Here is a 17500-nt window from a genome sequence, read left to right on the forward strand (position 1 = left end):
TTCTGCTTTTTTTTTTTTTTAACAACATCTTAATATGATTTCCTTAAAATATAAGAAAATGCCTGTGGTTGCTGATTTATTTGGTAAGCGTAAACATTTTTTGAATCACTTGAAATGATAGCAGTTATAGTGTTACATAATTTCCACACAGTTTTTTTTTTTTTGAAGCAAAACACATTTTATATCTATTTACGTCACCTCCCCACACACCCCCACCCCCGCCTTCTAGATTCTTTTTTTTTTTTTTTATGGTAAATGGTCCCATATGAGTCTATGCAGCTAAAGAAAGAACAGACATTGATCAGCATCTTTCGCTGCAGAGAAACCGACAACCCCGGGATCTGATTCTTGTTTTTCTCCAAAATATTTTTGCACTTTCTTTCCCCAAAAATATATGCAGGGTCGAGGTAGTCTCTGCACTGTGTGCTGCAAACAGAAGATCCAACGCTGTCTCCGGGATATGTCTCAAACAGTCACTCGGGTACTGTCTCAGTTAAATAAGACAAACTCTTACAAAGTTTTGAAATGCGCAGGAAAGAAAAAGAAAAAAAAAAAAAGAAAACTTCAAATAGACAAAAAAAAAAAGAAAAAAAAGATGAACAAACAAACTAAATCAGAGTCCTCAAAGCATCATGGGACAGCCAGAAGTCATTTGCCACTGTTGAGCATAACGTTCACTGACTGGTCTCCATCACTACTTTCCCGTTCTCGTTCACGTCCTCACTGGGGTCATGCCTCTGGTTCTGACCTGCTGCTCTAAAGGAGCAGACTGAGCAGAGAGGAGTCTGGTGCTGCATGAGGAGCCACGGAGCTGCTGTGGTGTCAGGGGGCACCCTGCAGGCTCCAAAGCGCACGCTGGCTGGATCCCGGTCTCCCCGGGTCTCAGCGAGCCAAACTAAACGTCCGCTGACTGGGAGAAAAGCTTTCTAAGACAGCGGGCATGCACACAGGAGAACTTACTTGTCTAACACGAAGTAGAGGTCGAATCCTCCGTAGCAGGAGGAGCCTGCTTCTCTCCGCTGCCCCACGCTGACACACACCACCATGGCCATCAGTGCCCACAGCTCCACCGCCAGCCTGCCGTCCTTACACCAGTACAGGAACATTGCTTTATTCCAGTCAGGGAAAGTCAGTAAGAAACATCCACGAGTCAGACAGCGCAGGACAAACAGTTCGCAGAGAGAAAGGCATGTGAGTTTCTTCTCTGAAAACCGACTCTCCTGTCACTTCTCCTTAACCCATGCGGTCCACTGTGGGATTGGTTTGAGAGGAGGAGGAGAAGGCTATGGCACCGACCCAGAGGAGCAGGAGCGGCTGTGAGCCAGGGTTAGTCTGCCTGAGCCGGGGAGGCACGCAGTAACTCCCTCACAAAAAAAAAACAAAAAAAACCCACATGTCGCTGTCCCTCGTGTTTTCGCGAAAAACACTTTGAGGCCGTTATGAGTGCAAGGCTAGCATCTAGAGCCCTCACCCCCAACCACCTATGCTTATTGTAGATGAAGCCATGTCCCTGCTGTCTCTGCGCTCCTCAATTAAGACACAATATGTTTATTTCCCTCTGTTGTTACATGTGTCTTCACTCCTTGAACAGTTTATTTTTTTTAATCAGTTTATCTGTTTTGTGGAGGAACTTGGCATGATGTATTACAGCAACTTTCATTGCATTATACAGCATTGTTTGGCTTCTCTCTCTCTCTCTCCCTCTCAAATCTGACCCTCTGCTCTAGCACCCCTCTGTGGTAAAACAGAGAACTACTTTAATTCTCTACCTCCTCAGAGAGCCTTGTGCCATGTAAAATATTCATTTGTCACTGACACTGAAAACTAGAAATGAACTAAGAATATGTGGTGTGGGAACTCCTCGGTTCCTCAGTAAATGCTGTTACTGATATTTTGCTTAGAGCTCAAATTACGTTATTACTGACGTTTCTGTCTGAGGAATCTGCTGGCCAGATGTTGCGCTTTTAGTCTCTTTTACTTAGGGCTGACCGGCTACAATGTGGACCTTTTAGGACATCAGGATGGAGACGCAGTCCATTCGGTTTACTCCGTGTGTGGAAAAGAGTCCATATAACATTTCTTATATGTGTCTCATATACTGTCACACAAGCATCGGAGATTCGCTATGTTCTTGCCCACTTTGTGTCCAATGTGTGAGGTCAATTTGAAAGACTAAAGACATGCATCAAAATACCTGGTGTCCGATTTCTAAAGGATGGTATCATTCAGTAATAATTACTTTTAGCTCTAGTGTTTTCTTTCGAGTCCAACTCGGCTGGGATTAACCCCAGTAAGGTGAGCGCACACGCCTGAATAAAGCTGCGCGCGCGCGGACCATCCTTTTCCAAACGGAACTGCACGCCGTATCTTTTCTGTACTGAGCTCTGAACTACCATGTTTGGACGGTTAAAGGTGTCCAGTAGGACCTATCTTCTATCAGTGAAGGGACGAAATAGCAAAAAATTATATCAAATTTGAAGTCAAAATTCTCTCTTTGTTTCTGTCTTTTTTCTTTTCTTTTCTTTTTTTTCTTTCTTTCTTTTTCTTTTTTTTTTTTTGAAATGACCAAAATGATTAAATGTTATGACTGCGTGTCATACGTAAGCGATGTTCCGTCCACCTAGCTGAGAGATTTCTGGTGGGGAGAGCTCATTGATAAGACCTCCGTGGAGAAGAGTTGATCGGTCGAAGTAATTGATCAAGACTGTGGAGCCATAGTCTCGTTTGTGGGATTTTACTTTCTGCTCTCGAAATAACGAATCGCATCTTCCTTTGATCATTTCTCCCCGCTCTCTCTTTTGTCAGATCGAACTAGAATTATCAAACAAGTAATAGGTCATTCATAAACCGAACCTGTCCTGCAACGCCAGCAGCCTGTATCTAACTACAAGACAGCACTCAGACAAGAGAGAACTCCTCCTCTGGATCGTGTGTTGTGCGTTGAAACTGAAAGGAAGCCCGGATACTGTGGCAGACCTTGCTCTGTCGCTGTCTTTAATGGATTACGACGATGTTGAGCATAGTCTGAAGTGTGCGGCGGTTCATGATCTCATAGAATATGAAAGTTTGCCTCGCTTACGAACGGCGCACCTGTTGAGTGCTGAGGACTTAACGCTATCGTCATAAAGAATTTCTGATTTCAAAACGTAAGGCGTTTGATGGTTTTGTACGTGTACAACGCTTTTTTATTTTTTATTTATTTATTTTTTTTTTATATGACGAAATCACTCGACATAGTATTAGCAAGTCAGACCGACTCTTCTGATTTGAGCAACGATATTTTTGGCTGTACAGTGAACCAGACGAGCGATCCGACAAACTTATTGTGTAAACGCTTGAATTGTCTAGACCTAGTGCAGCCAGTATTGCGGAAGATGCGTCAATATTTTGGCGAATTCATATGAATTCTTACATTTTTTGCACAGGTTAATAGGCAATTATGTCAAACCAAAAGAACAGAGCGCTCTTGGACACACGCTCATACACGTTTTGTTTAAATCAGTTACGCCTGTGGAGTGGCATGGTTACCTTTAAGGTTGTGGTTTTCTTTTTCTCTTCTTGTTCTTCTTCTTCTCATTTTTTCTTCTTCTTTGAGACAGCCGATTATCTACTGGGTTGCTCCATCTCTTTAAACGGCGAAAAAATAGAGGTCATATGTCACAAGTGTTTTTCTTTCTAGTCTGTCACGTTTGTTGTAGTTGTTCACGACATGTGACAGTGCATTCTGTACCCCGTCAGATGTTGTATTTCGATGCATTCGTTTCTAGAATCGACACACAAGTTGCACAGAATCTTTACTGGAGGTTAAACTTGCTTAGTTGCGTTAATCCCATTAAGACTGGAGACTGAACGGAATTACATTCAGTGATTGCATTTGTTTACAGGCTCTCTCTCTGTCTCTCTCTCTCTCTCTCTCACTGCAGGTTCTGAGGGGTAGAACATGACACTGCTTAATGGATCTGCCGCCAGCTGCTCTTTGGCCAACAGAACCTTGCTGCCATATTACCTGCACTCCGTGGGTATGGCCCTGAGCTACATCCTCTCCTACACCCTGGTCTTCCTCCTATGTGTTGGGGGAAATGGACTTGTTTGCCTGGTCGTGGTCCGTAACCGTAACATGCGTTCAGTGACCAACCTCTTCATCCTCAACCTGGCCATCAGTGACCTGCTCGTCGGGATTTTCTGTGTCCCCACAACGTTGATTGACAGTCTCATATCTGGTGAGCTGACTAACAAGATCTAGGTTACGTTTTCAAATTGGCAGTATTTATCACATTTCAGGGTTTGTTTGCCTTTCATATTCCTGGTAAACAGAACTATGAGTTCAAAGAGGCTCTAATGCTAGACTGACTGTGATGTTTGTTACCTGTGGTCTCAGACTCATAGTTGTGTGAATGACTTTTATTCCACTCTCATTCTAGAATAACATGAGCGTGTGAGTGTGTGTGTGTGTGTGTGTGTATGTGGAGGGGGGGGCTATTAGTTTAAAGATGCTTCTCACTTAGCAGTTTTGAGCGAACTGAAATGTCATAAGTGAATATCATGAATGTAAAATGTCATATTTCTAACTATGCTTCTGCTTTCATATCTTTTCCAGGTTGGCCGTTCGGTCAGATCACGTGTACGATGAGTAATCTGGTTCAGGGCATGTCAGTGTCTGCTTCAGTCTTTACCCTGGTGGCCATAGCTGTTGACAGGTAGGACAGATCGCCGGGTATTTGATATAGCATGAATTGAAGAGCATAACAAGGATTTGATGTAACATCAGTTTTTTATTTATCTGCCAACTTAGGTATAAGGAATATGTCTTTACTTGTCTTTTCCTTTAAAAATGCCATGGCAACTACAGTGACGCTGCAACAAACAGCTGTGACAGACACACTGAGCCAAACAGATCTACGACAGATTTCACTGAGTGCTGAGCATGTTTGAAAGGGGGATGAAAGTTTGGTTTTCGAAGATGGCAGAATGTTAACTGTAAAATGAGGAACCACACTACCTTAAATCGATTCATTCAGTACAGATACTCCTGTGGCTGAGAGAAATGCCAAACAATGTCTCAGAAATAAACGGAGTGATTTTCTCCTGAACACGCTGAACAAAACCTGTGCTTTTTTTATTTACGTGATAATTCAGCAGACATTTTAAACAGAACACGAGTGGATCTCAGCATTGTGTTATTTATGATACATGGCAGTCTCATCCAGGTTCTTTTAAAGACGAAACATTATTCTGTACCCCAGGCTGATTCATGAGCACAAAAGCCATCTGCAGAACATTGCATTGAATATATGTATGTCATTAGTTACACAATGGTGTCTGTCTACCTCTGTAGACTCTCTTTTGATTAGTCCAGGCTAAATAGGTGTGCCACATGTCTGCGATGGCTTGTTGTTTGCTTGTATCGCATGGATTACCCAACGATATTCCCAGTTTTGGAATTATGAACGGCTTTAGAAAAACAGTTTCTTCAGTCAGATCCATTCAAATCCAAACTGTCTTGACAAACACCAGACTTTAGCCCGTTGAAATAAATCCATTCCTGATTTGCCTCTTTTGGACTCCTGAACACAACGGTGACACTTAGACAGGCCAGACCAGCCATGTCAGCTGTGAGGAAGAGGAGGCTTTGATTTACTCACGTCTTCTCCTTCACCTCCAAACTAACTGCATGGATCTGATCAAATGACACTTTTGTCGTTATATCCCACTCATTTATTCAAATCGCCTCTGTGTGCTAGACTGAAGGGTGACTAGAATGCTGATTGGTTGTTGAATTAGGACATGGATCACGTGATTTCTGAAATGCCACACAGATTTGGGGCGGAGCCTAAACACTGTGAAATCTGCTAAACAGCCTTCTGTGTAGATGGACAGATTATAGATAGACTGCAACGCCCGCGAGAGAGGATGAACTCTGTGCTGATAATTTCACATGTTTCTTATGAATTGGTCATATCCTCTGTCTACAGTTATGTCTAAAGTGTATACATACAAGGTCTAACCACAGAACTGCTCGACGCATATAAAACATATGACTCTATGATGCTGTGATGTTTTAATGTACACAAATTTTAATAAGATACTACTTCAATTTTACCTTATAACTGCAAATCCTGTGTACCTTCTTTCTGACGTATCTGAGGAATCTATGTGTACACATCACAAAACAGCCGATTCTTTCACTCGAGGTCTTGTGTGTTCATGCAGGATACACATGAACACAATAACATGTGTTCAGTGCTCAACTTGACTGTCTGTGCACAAAAAACATTCCAGTGAAAATTCCCAGTGCTTGAAGACCATGTTTCTCTCTCTGTCTGTCTCTCTCTCTCTCTCCGTCTGTCTGCAGATTCACAGGTATCGTCTACCCTTTCAGGCGTCGGCTGAGGCCTGTCACCGCCCTGCTTATTATCTTCTTCATCTGGCTCTTGGCTTTCATCGTCATCTTCCCCTCGGCCGCCACCCTCACGGTCATCCGCCTGGACGATACCTACATGGTGCGAGGCAACCAGACCTACCCGCTGTTCGTGTGCTACGAGAACTGGCCGAAGGCCGAGATGCGACGGGTTTACACCACCATCATCTTCATGCAGGTGTACCTGGCCCCTCTGGGCCTCATCTGCCTCATGTACGGCTGCGTCGCCTTCAAGCTCTCTCACAGCCTGCGGCAGAACGGGCGGGCTGAGGCCAGGCAGACGCGTTCCCGGCGGAGGGTGAAGGTCATTAAAATGCTGATCATGGTGGCCGCGCTGTTCATGCTGTCCTGGCTCCCGCTGTGGACGCTCATGCTGCTGACTGACTACCAGGATCTGGACAAACAGCACATCGATTTCCTCAGCAGCTACCTCTTTCCCGTCGCCCACTGGCTGGCCTTCTTCAACAGCGGCGTCAACCCCGTCATCTACGGCTTTTTCAACGAGAACTTTCGCAGGGGCTTCCAAGCCGCCGTCTCCTGCAGGTCCTGCCACTCCTCGGCGTCGGTGACGCACAGAGGACGTTTCTTCGTGCAGCCGTCCAACAAGGTGTCCCACGAGAACGGGGGCCGCTCCGGTCGGCTGAAAGGCCGCTGCTCGACCGTCGTGCCCCGGGGATTGCCGCGCGTCACTCACGGAATCCTCCTGGAAGACATCAACAGAATCCCTGCGCTCAACAGAGTCGTCGGGGCCTGGGTGGAGTGACTGCGCACTTTTACCGAGAGCTTTTGCTGAAGTGCTTTGGTGAATTTAAAAACCGTATTAAAGTTCCCAGACAAAACAAGGGGAGGTCCCCTCCTGGCGTTGGAAACACGCTGTCACCCTGCGTGCTGATGATGGCCTCGTTTAAATGTTTGCGTAATGATCTCCCGGCGCTTTGGGCCACGCAATACCCAAGGACAATCAGAATAACTATGGAACAAGATATTAAATTTTTTTTTTTTATGCAAATAAGAGCTCAGCAGGTCCCCTGGATTTGACAAGTGACATTTAAGCGTCTCTCCGTGCGATTCCCGCAAGACCAAGCGGCTCTCATGCTGCGAGATGCCAGTCACTGCCAACAGACAGCAGTCACGCAATGCACAGTGTCTTCAGACCATCCTTGGCACACGTCCGGCGGCTTGTTTCACTTGTTTGAGAAGGTAAACAGGTGGAGCTGATGGTTTACATTAAGAAAAAAGATCAACATTGTTCACAGGGTAGAATAAAAATCAGAAACACTGTAGTTTGTAACTGGCTGATCATACGCATCAGAGCTGTGAGTAGCATCGTTAAAGCCATCAGTGTGCAGGTTAGAGGAGATCCAAACTCAGTCAGGTTTATCCATTAGAGATTACTCTTCTCACCTACAGTTCTCTACAGCGGAGTCTGTTAAAACCTTAGTCCTTTCACTTGTCAGACAAGAAATTTGTCAAGTTTTTTCTAGTTTGTAACACAAGAAATGTCATTGAAGTTTAGACGTTGGGTTTATTGACTTGAAGAGTGAAAAGTGGTGCAGGGGACCCCGAGATTCTGTGAGTGACTGGATTTCATCCGTGAAAGAGAGACCGTGTTTTAACGGAGCGTTTCATTTGCGTGATGCTGTTTTATTTATGCATCTGTTTATCTATCTGTTTATGTATGTATGTACATATCTATTTATATTCTGGGCCAAAACAGTAACATAGTTAATGAATGATTACCTCCTTCCTCCCTTCTCCTTCTGTCCAGTGGTTTTCAGAAATAGGATTATTTTCCTTCTTTATAGGTCTTTGAAGAGAGAAACAGAGAGAGAGAGAGAGAGAAAGAGAGAGAGAATTTATATTCATGGGTAGCTATGAACAGAGGAGAGAACAAACTAGGAATACAGTGAGCATGCATATTTTTCCTGATACAAAAAAAGATGAGGTTCATTCAAGGTTAATTCAGATGTGTATCTATATTTTATATATTTGCTATACTGCTGGGTTCCAAAATGTGATATGACTTCACCACCGGCCCTGGTTCAACTGTAACACGTGAATGTGTGTGCTATAAACACACATTAGTCTTAAATAATCATTTGAATGTAATGATCACGTAAAAACATGTAATGTTCTCCACTTGCACACAGTGCCTTCATGGTACTCTACTGTTTTACATGGCCCCTCTTAAATATTTACCTCTTACGTGCTTTTTATGACCGATGTAGTCAGAGTGATTTTGTCTCGTTTTTACTGCCGTTTTCTGTGGTTATGTATTTATTTATTTATTTTTCAGATCCAGATAGAATCATGTACGTAGCCACTCTTGTTTCTCTCCATTTGTGCAACCTTTGATGTACTAACGAATTGTTCAAGAATTTGTATTCTGTTTGGTTGTTCGTTAAAAATATGGCATCAGTGAATGTATTAAAATGTTAAATGACAGCTTTTCAAGTGCCGTAATTTTATTGTCTACACACACATTTCTGCGTGTCAAATGCGCGAGGAGTCCGTTATCATTCCCAGCCACAACTCTGACCAGCGCGATAACATTCTCCAAAGTGTAACGGCTAAAATGAGGATAAGAAGAACTTAATTTTCGGTATTTTTTTTTTTGACAATCCCAGAACGGTTCCGCGCATGTGGCTGCCCAGGTATCTGAGGCGCTACAGGTTTTGGGTTTTGAGCAGGGTTAGAGATTATATTAATTAGTCGGTGCCATCATATTTCCTACAACTAGTCACTGAGCAGCATGGTGCACTGGGTCACCTGTTCCACTTCTACTAATGCTCAATCACGTAATCACTCCAGAACACACACACCCATTCACACACACACACACGCCTGTTGATGATGCTTATTGCAGCCTCACTTCTCCATCAGTTTTAAAATGACCTCTAAAATAAACTGTTGCTCGGAGAGAGAGAGGGCAGGGGGACCCAGCGATGAGGACCGGGTAAAGAGATAATCCCGCTGAGCAGCACGGGGTAACGGCCATAGCCTGGTATGTGATTCCTACAAAAGAGATGAGTGCAATGGTGGTGTGCGCCGACGACCTCCGATCCGGAAAGTTTGCAAGTTTAAATTTGGCCTGACGCCCGGGTGTGTTAGCGAATCACTGCCCCAGAATAAAGGCTTCACGGAGAGGCTAAGCACCATTTAAGAATCCGCCCTCCTGGGATCTTTCGTTTCCCTATAGACCTCCCCAGTGTCTCCCTTTTTACCGGCCCTTCTTCATTCCTTTCCAAGTTTTGGTTTGGTTCGACGTATTGTACAGTCAGTCTCACTATGAATGCCCTGGGGACATGTTTACTCTTGCTGAGCTCGCGAATGCTGTTGGCGAGCGAATTTGAAGTGGATGCAAACTACCTTGCTGACTTCGCAGAAACCTCAGACTACATCGACTACAAGGACCCGTGTAAAGCAGGTAATGCGCATGTTTTACATTACACCTTTGCTTTACATTACATGTGAGTGAGCGCGCGTGGTAACTTTTGTGGTAACTTTTGCACGCTTGACAGCAAAAAGTAATTAAAAACACCCATAGGACGAGAACTGGCCGATTGGTATCGTCACGAAAAAAAGACCCTACCTACCAACCAACCAAACAAACAAACAAACAAAGCACCATGACAAAAGCTCAACGAAAAATGTGAATTGCTCTCCGATTACTGTAATAATTACGAAATAGATCTGAATTCTACTTGGAAACTTTTTTTAAGATGCAAACACCGCAGTACACGGATAGAGTGCATCACAATGCGCTTCTTGTCCGTTATCTGAGACAGGCAGCGTGTCAGTGTATAGGTACTGGGTTTATACGAGCCTGGTCTCCTAGTCTGATTCAACATTTATTAAAACGTGACATTTGCTTAACGCCAGGTTGTGTTTTGCGGGGATCGCAGCATGTTTGGCTTAGCAACAGGTTACATTTTCTCGAAATTAAACTTAATATGCAAGTCAAAATGTTACTAATTGGATGTACTCTCTCGATTCCACACGGGCTGTCTCAAGTTTCTAAAAGAAATAGAAAGTAGATCAGTTCAGTGGAACGGCCTTGTACAATAAGATGAGCGTCCCTGGCGCTGTCCACTTCTCTTAGATAACGTCCTGTATTGTGTATTCCAAACGCGAGTCCACTTAGCAGTGGTCATTTCAATTCAATATCAAATATTAAATGAGAGAAGCGAAAAGACACCCGTGTTTCAGTAGCAGGACATTATATCGCATTGGATGGTGACACTGTGTCTTTAAAACAGTAGGCTACGGGAGCTGGCCAGATGACCAAGAGAGGCCACCTCGGTCTGAACAAGAGAGAGAGAGTGTGCAATGGCTGTCCTGTCACTGAAAGTGAATGAAAATATTGATGCATGCATGTTCCGTTTTGCAAGACGTTAGTACGTAGGCTATATGCGTCGGCTGAGAGAGAGCTAGCGGACTTTGTCAAAACTCAGCTTGCCGTTCAAAATCAGGTCCCTGTCACCCAGCTCTTACGGAAGCCCGTGTGTTAGAGAATGCCAGGATACGTACGATGTCATGTAGAGCTGAATGAGTAACAGTCTGTAACTGCCTGTTTGAAGGACGATGTCTCTTTTTTTCCGTGGTCATTACTGACGCATTTTTACCAGTTCATTGAGTTTCTGGCAAGAATACAAAAGAATTTTAGCCTTACACTGATCCACTGAGTGCCCTTGAGTCTGTAATTTTCTAATTCAGTGTGTGTGTGTATATAGGTTTCAACCAGGGCAGTGGATGCACAAGATCCACCACACAACGAAATGCAGGAGCGTTGTAAAGGCATTCTTTGACGGAATGATCGGACCGAGGCAGATTGAAGGCTGCAGAGTAGAGAAGAGAAATGTTTAATGAACACTGATATTTTTTTCATGGTGCGCGTGATGTTCTGGATGCTCTCCCGTCTGTTTATTTTGCTCGTGAAAACGAGTTTTTTTTTTTTTTTACCTGTTGGAATTCGTCACACTCAGTGTTTGCTTAACTTTTGCACTTGTTTTGTGGTGGTGAAAGTCTTTATGCATTTCATTTACACTCATTCGTTTATCTGACATTTTAATCAAGAGCGACTTACTAGCCTGACTCACCACAGAAGGCGCCAAACGTCTCTGGAGTAACCGTGGGGTTAACTGCCTCGTTCAGAGACTCACTGGGGTTTGGCCCCACAGACCTGCGGTTAGGGGGGTTAATTCTCTTACCACAACACGTTACCTTCCCTCAGCTCACAGAGTCACCGATATTACCACTCATATGTTTTAGCTGTTCGTACTTCACTCACCGTCTCTTCTTTGGGCATCATTTCTTCCCTCACTGGAGCTACTGACTCACAAAAGAAAGCTATCATAAACCGCTGTGTACGGAAGAGGAGCATTTCTCTCTGTTGTAGCTCTGCTAAATCTGTGGCATTGTTAGGGGATTTTTCCCCCCCCCCACAATGGAATTCCTCATGGTGTGTGAATAATTACTGCGCGCCCAGGTTCGGTCTGACGGCACCAACGTTTTTAGTTGTATGATTGACCGGGTAAGGAGGGACGAAAGGCACAAAGGAGGTCCAGCCCTAATCAAACACGACGAACACCGGTGTTCAACACAGCGTTTCTTTGTGGAGGTGGAGCAAAACCCTGCTGTGCCCACGGAGGGTGGAGGGTGGAGGGGTCTTACCCCCACTGTCAATAAATCACCTCTAAATTGGACATTTTTCTTTATCCCATTTATGTGTTTATTTATTTATTTATTTATTTCACAGTAAACCAGCTTTGTTGCTGTGGCTACAGAAAAGCATGCATCTATGAACAGCGAATGGCTCCCCCTTCCTGTGTTTCTCTCCTTCATACTGCACATTTACATATAGCAAATACATATACATGTAGTGTGTTCACTGCTTTTCATACCCTGACAAAAACCCTCACACATGTTTGCATTGAGCTGTAGGTCAGCATCACTAAAGCATCACTAGTGTTGAACAAACGCTGAGTTTTAGCTCAGAGATGTTCCCTCCTGTTGTACCTTTCATTTCGATGCTTAATTTTGATTGGTCTGCTCAACTTAATCGTTATGACATCCACACCGGCACTAGCGCCCTTAAAACACGTGGGAGAAAGACTGGGATCCTTTCACTGTCTGTTCTCTCGTCTGAATCTCTGGTGTCATGTTCTCATGAGGATCACTGGAGAGCTGGTGCAGCTCCTGTCTGCCCAGAGGCACAGAAGACCAACCCCTGCCCGGGAACGTGTTATGAATTCTTCTGAATGAACCGACCGCCGTCACGGTCCCCACGGGTTTCGGTTATGTGCGTTTTTACGGTGACATTAACGTTACCAGACCCGGGTCAAATAATGTCCCAATTCTCATCAGCGCTCCTTTTCCTCGTAACTTCACTCTCTTTATCAGCGGGGCGAAGGACCTCTTTAATCACAACTCTGTGAGGGCGCTCGTGTGGTCTTTGTGTAATAATTGTTTAATTAATGAGTTTCAACACACTAAGTCCTGTTAGAATTTTAAGTAACTTCAGTAGAAAAGGACACAAGGTGAAGGAGTCATGTCAGAGTATTGGAACAGGGCCCAGTGATTCGGAAATTTCACACACTTTACCTGACCCCAGTTTGACTGTTAGATCTGTGTTACGAAGACCGTGTATCCACAGTTGAAATGATTCTGTGTGCATGTGTATGCTGATCTTGCTCTGATGATGAGGTATTCCTGATTGGCTGTTTTGGGGGTTTGTTGAAGCTGCGTTTTTGGGAGACATCGCTCTGGATGAAGAGGACCTGAGACTTCTGACAGTGAAGCGGGAGGTGGACAGGAATCAGCGGTCTGTCCTGACAGTCAACGAGACTGACGCAGGTGAGATGTAACTGCCTGCTACCATTAATGCCTCATCACAAGTCACAGAACTGCACTCAGCATGCCGTACTGTGACCGACACACACACACACACAGACATGCACACACACACACACACACACACTTCATGGTTTAACTTAGCACGATATTTCTGGCAGAAAGTCATAAGAAGTCATATGTGAGAAGCACGTGTTTGAAGGACCCTATCTGTTTATCTTGTCTTGTCTATCTGTCTGTCTGTCTGTCTGTCTGTCTGTCTGTCACAGTGAACGTGTCTGTGACCAACAGCAGTGCTGAGGCAGAGTTCAGGGACAGCCATGCTCCGCCCCGCAGAAGGAGGGCGGCGACCTCCAGACCAGAGAGGGTGTGGCCAGACGGTGTCATTCCCTATGTCATCAGTGGGAACTTCACCGGTGAAGTCTCACACACACACGCACACGCACACGCACATGCACACACCATGCACAACAGAGAGATCATTCTCATCTGGATTCTGGAGTCTGGGGGGGGGGGTGGGGGGCATGTTTTGGTTTAAGCAGAAATCTCCAATTGTGTTTTTAATTTACAAAGTTTCACCAAGAGCAGATGCATTAACATGAAGCAGCTCATAGTGTGTCTAAACACAAGCTCTTTACCGCTTTGCAGCGTTGTTTTAGAACTAGAATAAAAGGGAAGTAAAAGAATGACGCTGGGCTGGTTTCTCGTCGATTCTGTCCGTTAAATGCATGAAAGAATCGACTGATGCAGTTACCCTGTAACTCACTCTGAGTTCTCTCTAATACACTTTTAACAGCGAGTGGAGAAATTTGACTAAAAACACCTTCCCTCCAGGCAGCCAGCGGGCGATTTTCAAACAGGCCATGCGTCACTGGGAGAAATTCACCTGTGTCACCTTCACGGAGAGGAGCACGGAGGAGAGCTACATTATATTCACCTACCGGCCCTGCGGGTGAGCGCCCGGCACCTCCCCGGGTGCCTCCTCATTTCGGTTCTCATGGAACGTTGGGCTTTTTCTGTCTCTTCATTTTTTTCTTTCTTTGCTGTAGTCACAGCTGTCTGGGAGTGTTTAGAAATTTGTGTGTTCACTTTTTTGATTGTGAAGAATGTCTCGCTTTTGTTCTCTGTGGTTTGTCTTTCTTTGAATAATTTTCTTGTCACAGATGGATTGATTTATTGTTTGTTTGCTTGTTTGTTTGTTTGTTTGTGGAGGGAGCACATTGTGTGTTTCTCAGTGCCTGAGGCTGTGTTCTTTGTCGTGCTGTTAGAAGCTGCGCGGGTGCCTTTGCCTTCGGCCGAATCCCTGTTGTCCTGTGACCCTGTCCCGCTCTGTCTTTTTGTCAGACAGAGATGATGTGGAATTCTACCTGTGTGCGTGCGTGCGTGTTGAGTTGAATCGTTGGACTGAAGCGTTCTGGTAGTTATGAGAGGACGTGTTGTGTGGGTGAGAGGCAGAAGGGGGGGGGGGGGGGGGGGGGGCGTGGTGAAATCGGGTTCAAACCGCGGGAGCAGCGAGGACCCCGCGGAGGTGCAGGTGAGGGCGGGGCTTTGCCTCGCCGTTCTGTCGCAGCACGCTTCATAAAACCTCAGGAGCCGCGAAACCCGCGCCCAGGCGACCTCTTCAGAGGAGAACATCAAAAAGAGAAAAAAAAAGAGCAAAGTGCCAAAGCTTGGAGGGAAATAAGGCCGTGAGTGGCTGTGACACGGTCCCAGCTGGACCGTCAGAGGACGTTTGTGAAGAAATCAGGGTTTGGGTAACGTCTCGTTTTCGTGAATATCAGCTGTACGGGGAGTTTTTTTGCAGACGGTCCGCGCTGTGGCTGTCGCCGAATTGACACATTCTGCTTCGCCGTGTGAACTTTGCCCCGGCTCTTTTAAAACATTTGCATCTTAAAATGTTGTGTTATTTGCCTTTGTAAAAATGTGCGCTGAATCCTGTTTTGCCGGGAACACTAATCCTGTCCCCGCAGGCTGGGTGTGATGTGAAGCTGCGCCGGCTTCATTAAGGGCATTGTGACCATTCTTCCCTGTGACACAGCATGCTGATTGGCTGGAAGAACACCCACAGTCTAGAACATGCTTTTGTTGTTTGTTTGTTTTAAACTAACACGGGTTTAAAATTGAAGTCAGTCACACATGAATAAATTACTTAGCCCTTATTAAATATTATACCCAACGTAATTTAACTGTCATATGTCCAGATATTGTGCGCCATATTAAATGGATGATCCTAATCCTAGTTTGTGAGATGTCGCGTGTCAGACGACATTTATGATGTTTATGAGTAAACGTTCACGAGGAGAAGATTTTTGATGAGTTTTAAACTGAGGTTGAATGCGAGTGGGACATTATTGTGTTTGTGGTGGATTTTGACTCAGACTGAACTGACGGGTGGATGGATCAGGTTTTTTCTTTCTGACGTTAAGTTGGCTTGACGTGGTCCTTACAGTGAGCGGAACCCCCCCCCACACACAAACACACCTTCCCCTTTTAACATGCATACCAAATCTCCAGACTGAGTTGGAGTGGAAGCTTATTTGAGTGGAGAAGGGGGTGAAAACCTTGTTTCCTGCAGAGGGGCATGCTGGGAATGACTGGGATGGCGGAGAGGGGCATGCTGGGAATGACTGGGATGGCGGAGAGGGGCATGCTGGGAATGACTGGGATGGCGGAGAGGGGCATGCTGGGAATGACTGGGATGGCGGTGTGACTCTGGTGCATGGCTGCATAGTTGTGGTGGTTTTGTTCGGGAAGAGCAGCGTGTGAGGAACTTGCTGACGGGCAAAGCAGCCGGCGAACTCGCCGTTCGGAAAAAAAAAGCCACGTCACACCATCACCGCCCTACCCCCCCTCCCCCCCAAAAAAAACCCCGACACGGTCACGTGCTCCCGCGGAGCGAAAAGAAAGAACAAAAATAACATCCCCATTTGGGATTGCTTCAGCTCACAGTCTTTTTCACCCTTTTCTAAAATTGAAGCTTGACCTTCAGCTCTGACTGGCCTGTGGGATTCTGTCATTTTGGGCTGTTCATTGTGTTTCTCCAGTGGCTTGTGAAGACGTCTCCTTTCTATCTGATAGGGTCAGAACCCAGGCAAACTGCAGGTCTTCACTGGACACAAAAGCTTCAATAACTTATGCATTCTCTCTCTCTTTCTCTCTCTCTCTCCCTCTCTCTCTCTCTCTCTCTCTCCCTCTCTCTCTCTCTCTCTCCCTCTCTCTCTCTCTCTCCCTCTCTCTCTCTCCTTCTCTCTCTCCCTCTCTCTCTCTCCTTCTCTCTCTCCCTCTCTCTCCCCCCCTTCTCTCTCTGTTCCATTACTACATTTTATCTCTTTTCAGAGTAATTTGAATAAATCACTGCCTCTTGTACCACATTGTCATTTAGTTTTGTATGCATTCATTTCAAGGGACATTATATTCACCGTGATAAATCCAGAGAAAAAAAACTATATATATATACATACATTTACATACATTTATATGCATACACACACACACACACACATATATATATATTTATTTCTACACACATAAATCATTTACCACATGAAGCCTCTCCTCTTTGAAACTGCGTGAGTGTGGTTTTAAGTCTTCTGTCCTTTGAGGGCATAAGCCGGAGATCAACCAATGCCAGTCTCAGAAGTCTGGAGTCCAGCTGTTTTCTGTCCTCAGTGTAGAACTCCAGCCTTCAGAAGCTGAGCTCTGGGTTTGTGTCTGCTCCTCGGCCAATCACGCATCGCAGCGTTTGGTCGATAGGACCAGCCAGCGGGACCTGAGTGTGGTCCTGGACCGGATTTGGGGAGAGCCCTGTGGCGACAGGTGTTTGGGCATCCGAGCGGAATCTGGGTTATACCCTCACGCTATGACACTTCACCGTCAGCGGCTGTGTCGCCCCCTGCAGGTGCTGTTCCTATGTTGGGCGGAGAGGTGGGGGACCTCAGGCCATATCCATTGGGAAAAACTGTGACAAGTTCGGCATCGTGGTGCATGAGCTGGGCCACGTGATTGGCTTCTGGCACGAACACACTCGACCAGACCGAGACGAACATGTTAGCATCATCAGAGATAACATCCAACCAGGTAACGCGCCCCAGAATCACAGAACCCGTCCCCGAATTCCTCCGAAGCCGCGTCAGGAACGGCGTCATAACCAGCGTGCCGAAAAGTTTGATCCCTCTTACGCAGTGTCAGCTGCTCCGTTTAAATGACTTCACCGTACTTTAGAAAATGGAT

General features: G+C 45.3%; 3 protein-coding genes across 3 annotated transcripts in view; 2 read left to right on the top strand and 1 right to left on the bottom strand.

Annotated features, from left to right (window-relative positions):
• Window positions 1–1106, bottom strand: part of antxr1b (ANTXR cell adhesion molecule 1b) — a 27892-nt gene extending 26786 nt beyond the window's left edge. Inside the window, 1 exon segment of the mRNA XM_030768111.1 lies at window positions 961–1106. Coding sequence (XP_030623971.1) covers window positions 961–1106 — 146 coding nt within the window.
• A 1288-nt stretch (window positions 1107–2394) lies between these two features.
• LOC115807241 (neuropeptide FF receptor 1) lies at window positions 2395–7181 on the top strand. The gene is given in 4 exon segments (XM_075353555.1): window positions 2395–2419; window positions 3885–4220; window positions 4598–4697; window positions 6353–7181. Coding segments are annotated over 4 exon segments (1290 nt in total).
• A 2525-nt stretch (window positions 7182–9706) lies between these two features.
• bmp1b (bone morphogenetic protein 1b) overlaps window positions 9707–17500 on the top strand; it is a 23720-nt gene continuing 15926 nt past the window's right edge. The window contains exons 1-5 of the mRNA XM_030770166.1: window positions 9707–9845; window positions 13160–13273; window positions 13540–13686; window positions 14105–14222; window positions 17169–17347. Coding sequence (XP_030626026.1) covers window positions 9707–9845; window positions 13160–13273; window positions 13540–13686; window positions 14105–14222; window positions 17169–17347 — 697 coding nt within the window. The remainder of the gene's footprint in view (window positions 9846–13159; window positions 13274–13539; window positions 13687–14104; window positions 14223–17168; window positions 17348–17500) is intronic.

The sequence above is a fragment of the Chanos chanos genome, chromosome 3 (assembly GCF_902362185.1).
Source record: "Chanos chanos chromosome 3, fChaCha1.1, whole genome shotgun sequence".
NCBI lineage: Eukaryota > Metazoa > Chordata > Actinopteri > Gonorynchiformes > Chanidae > Chanos > Chanos chanos.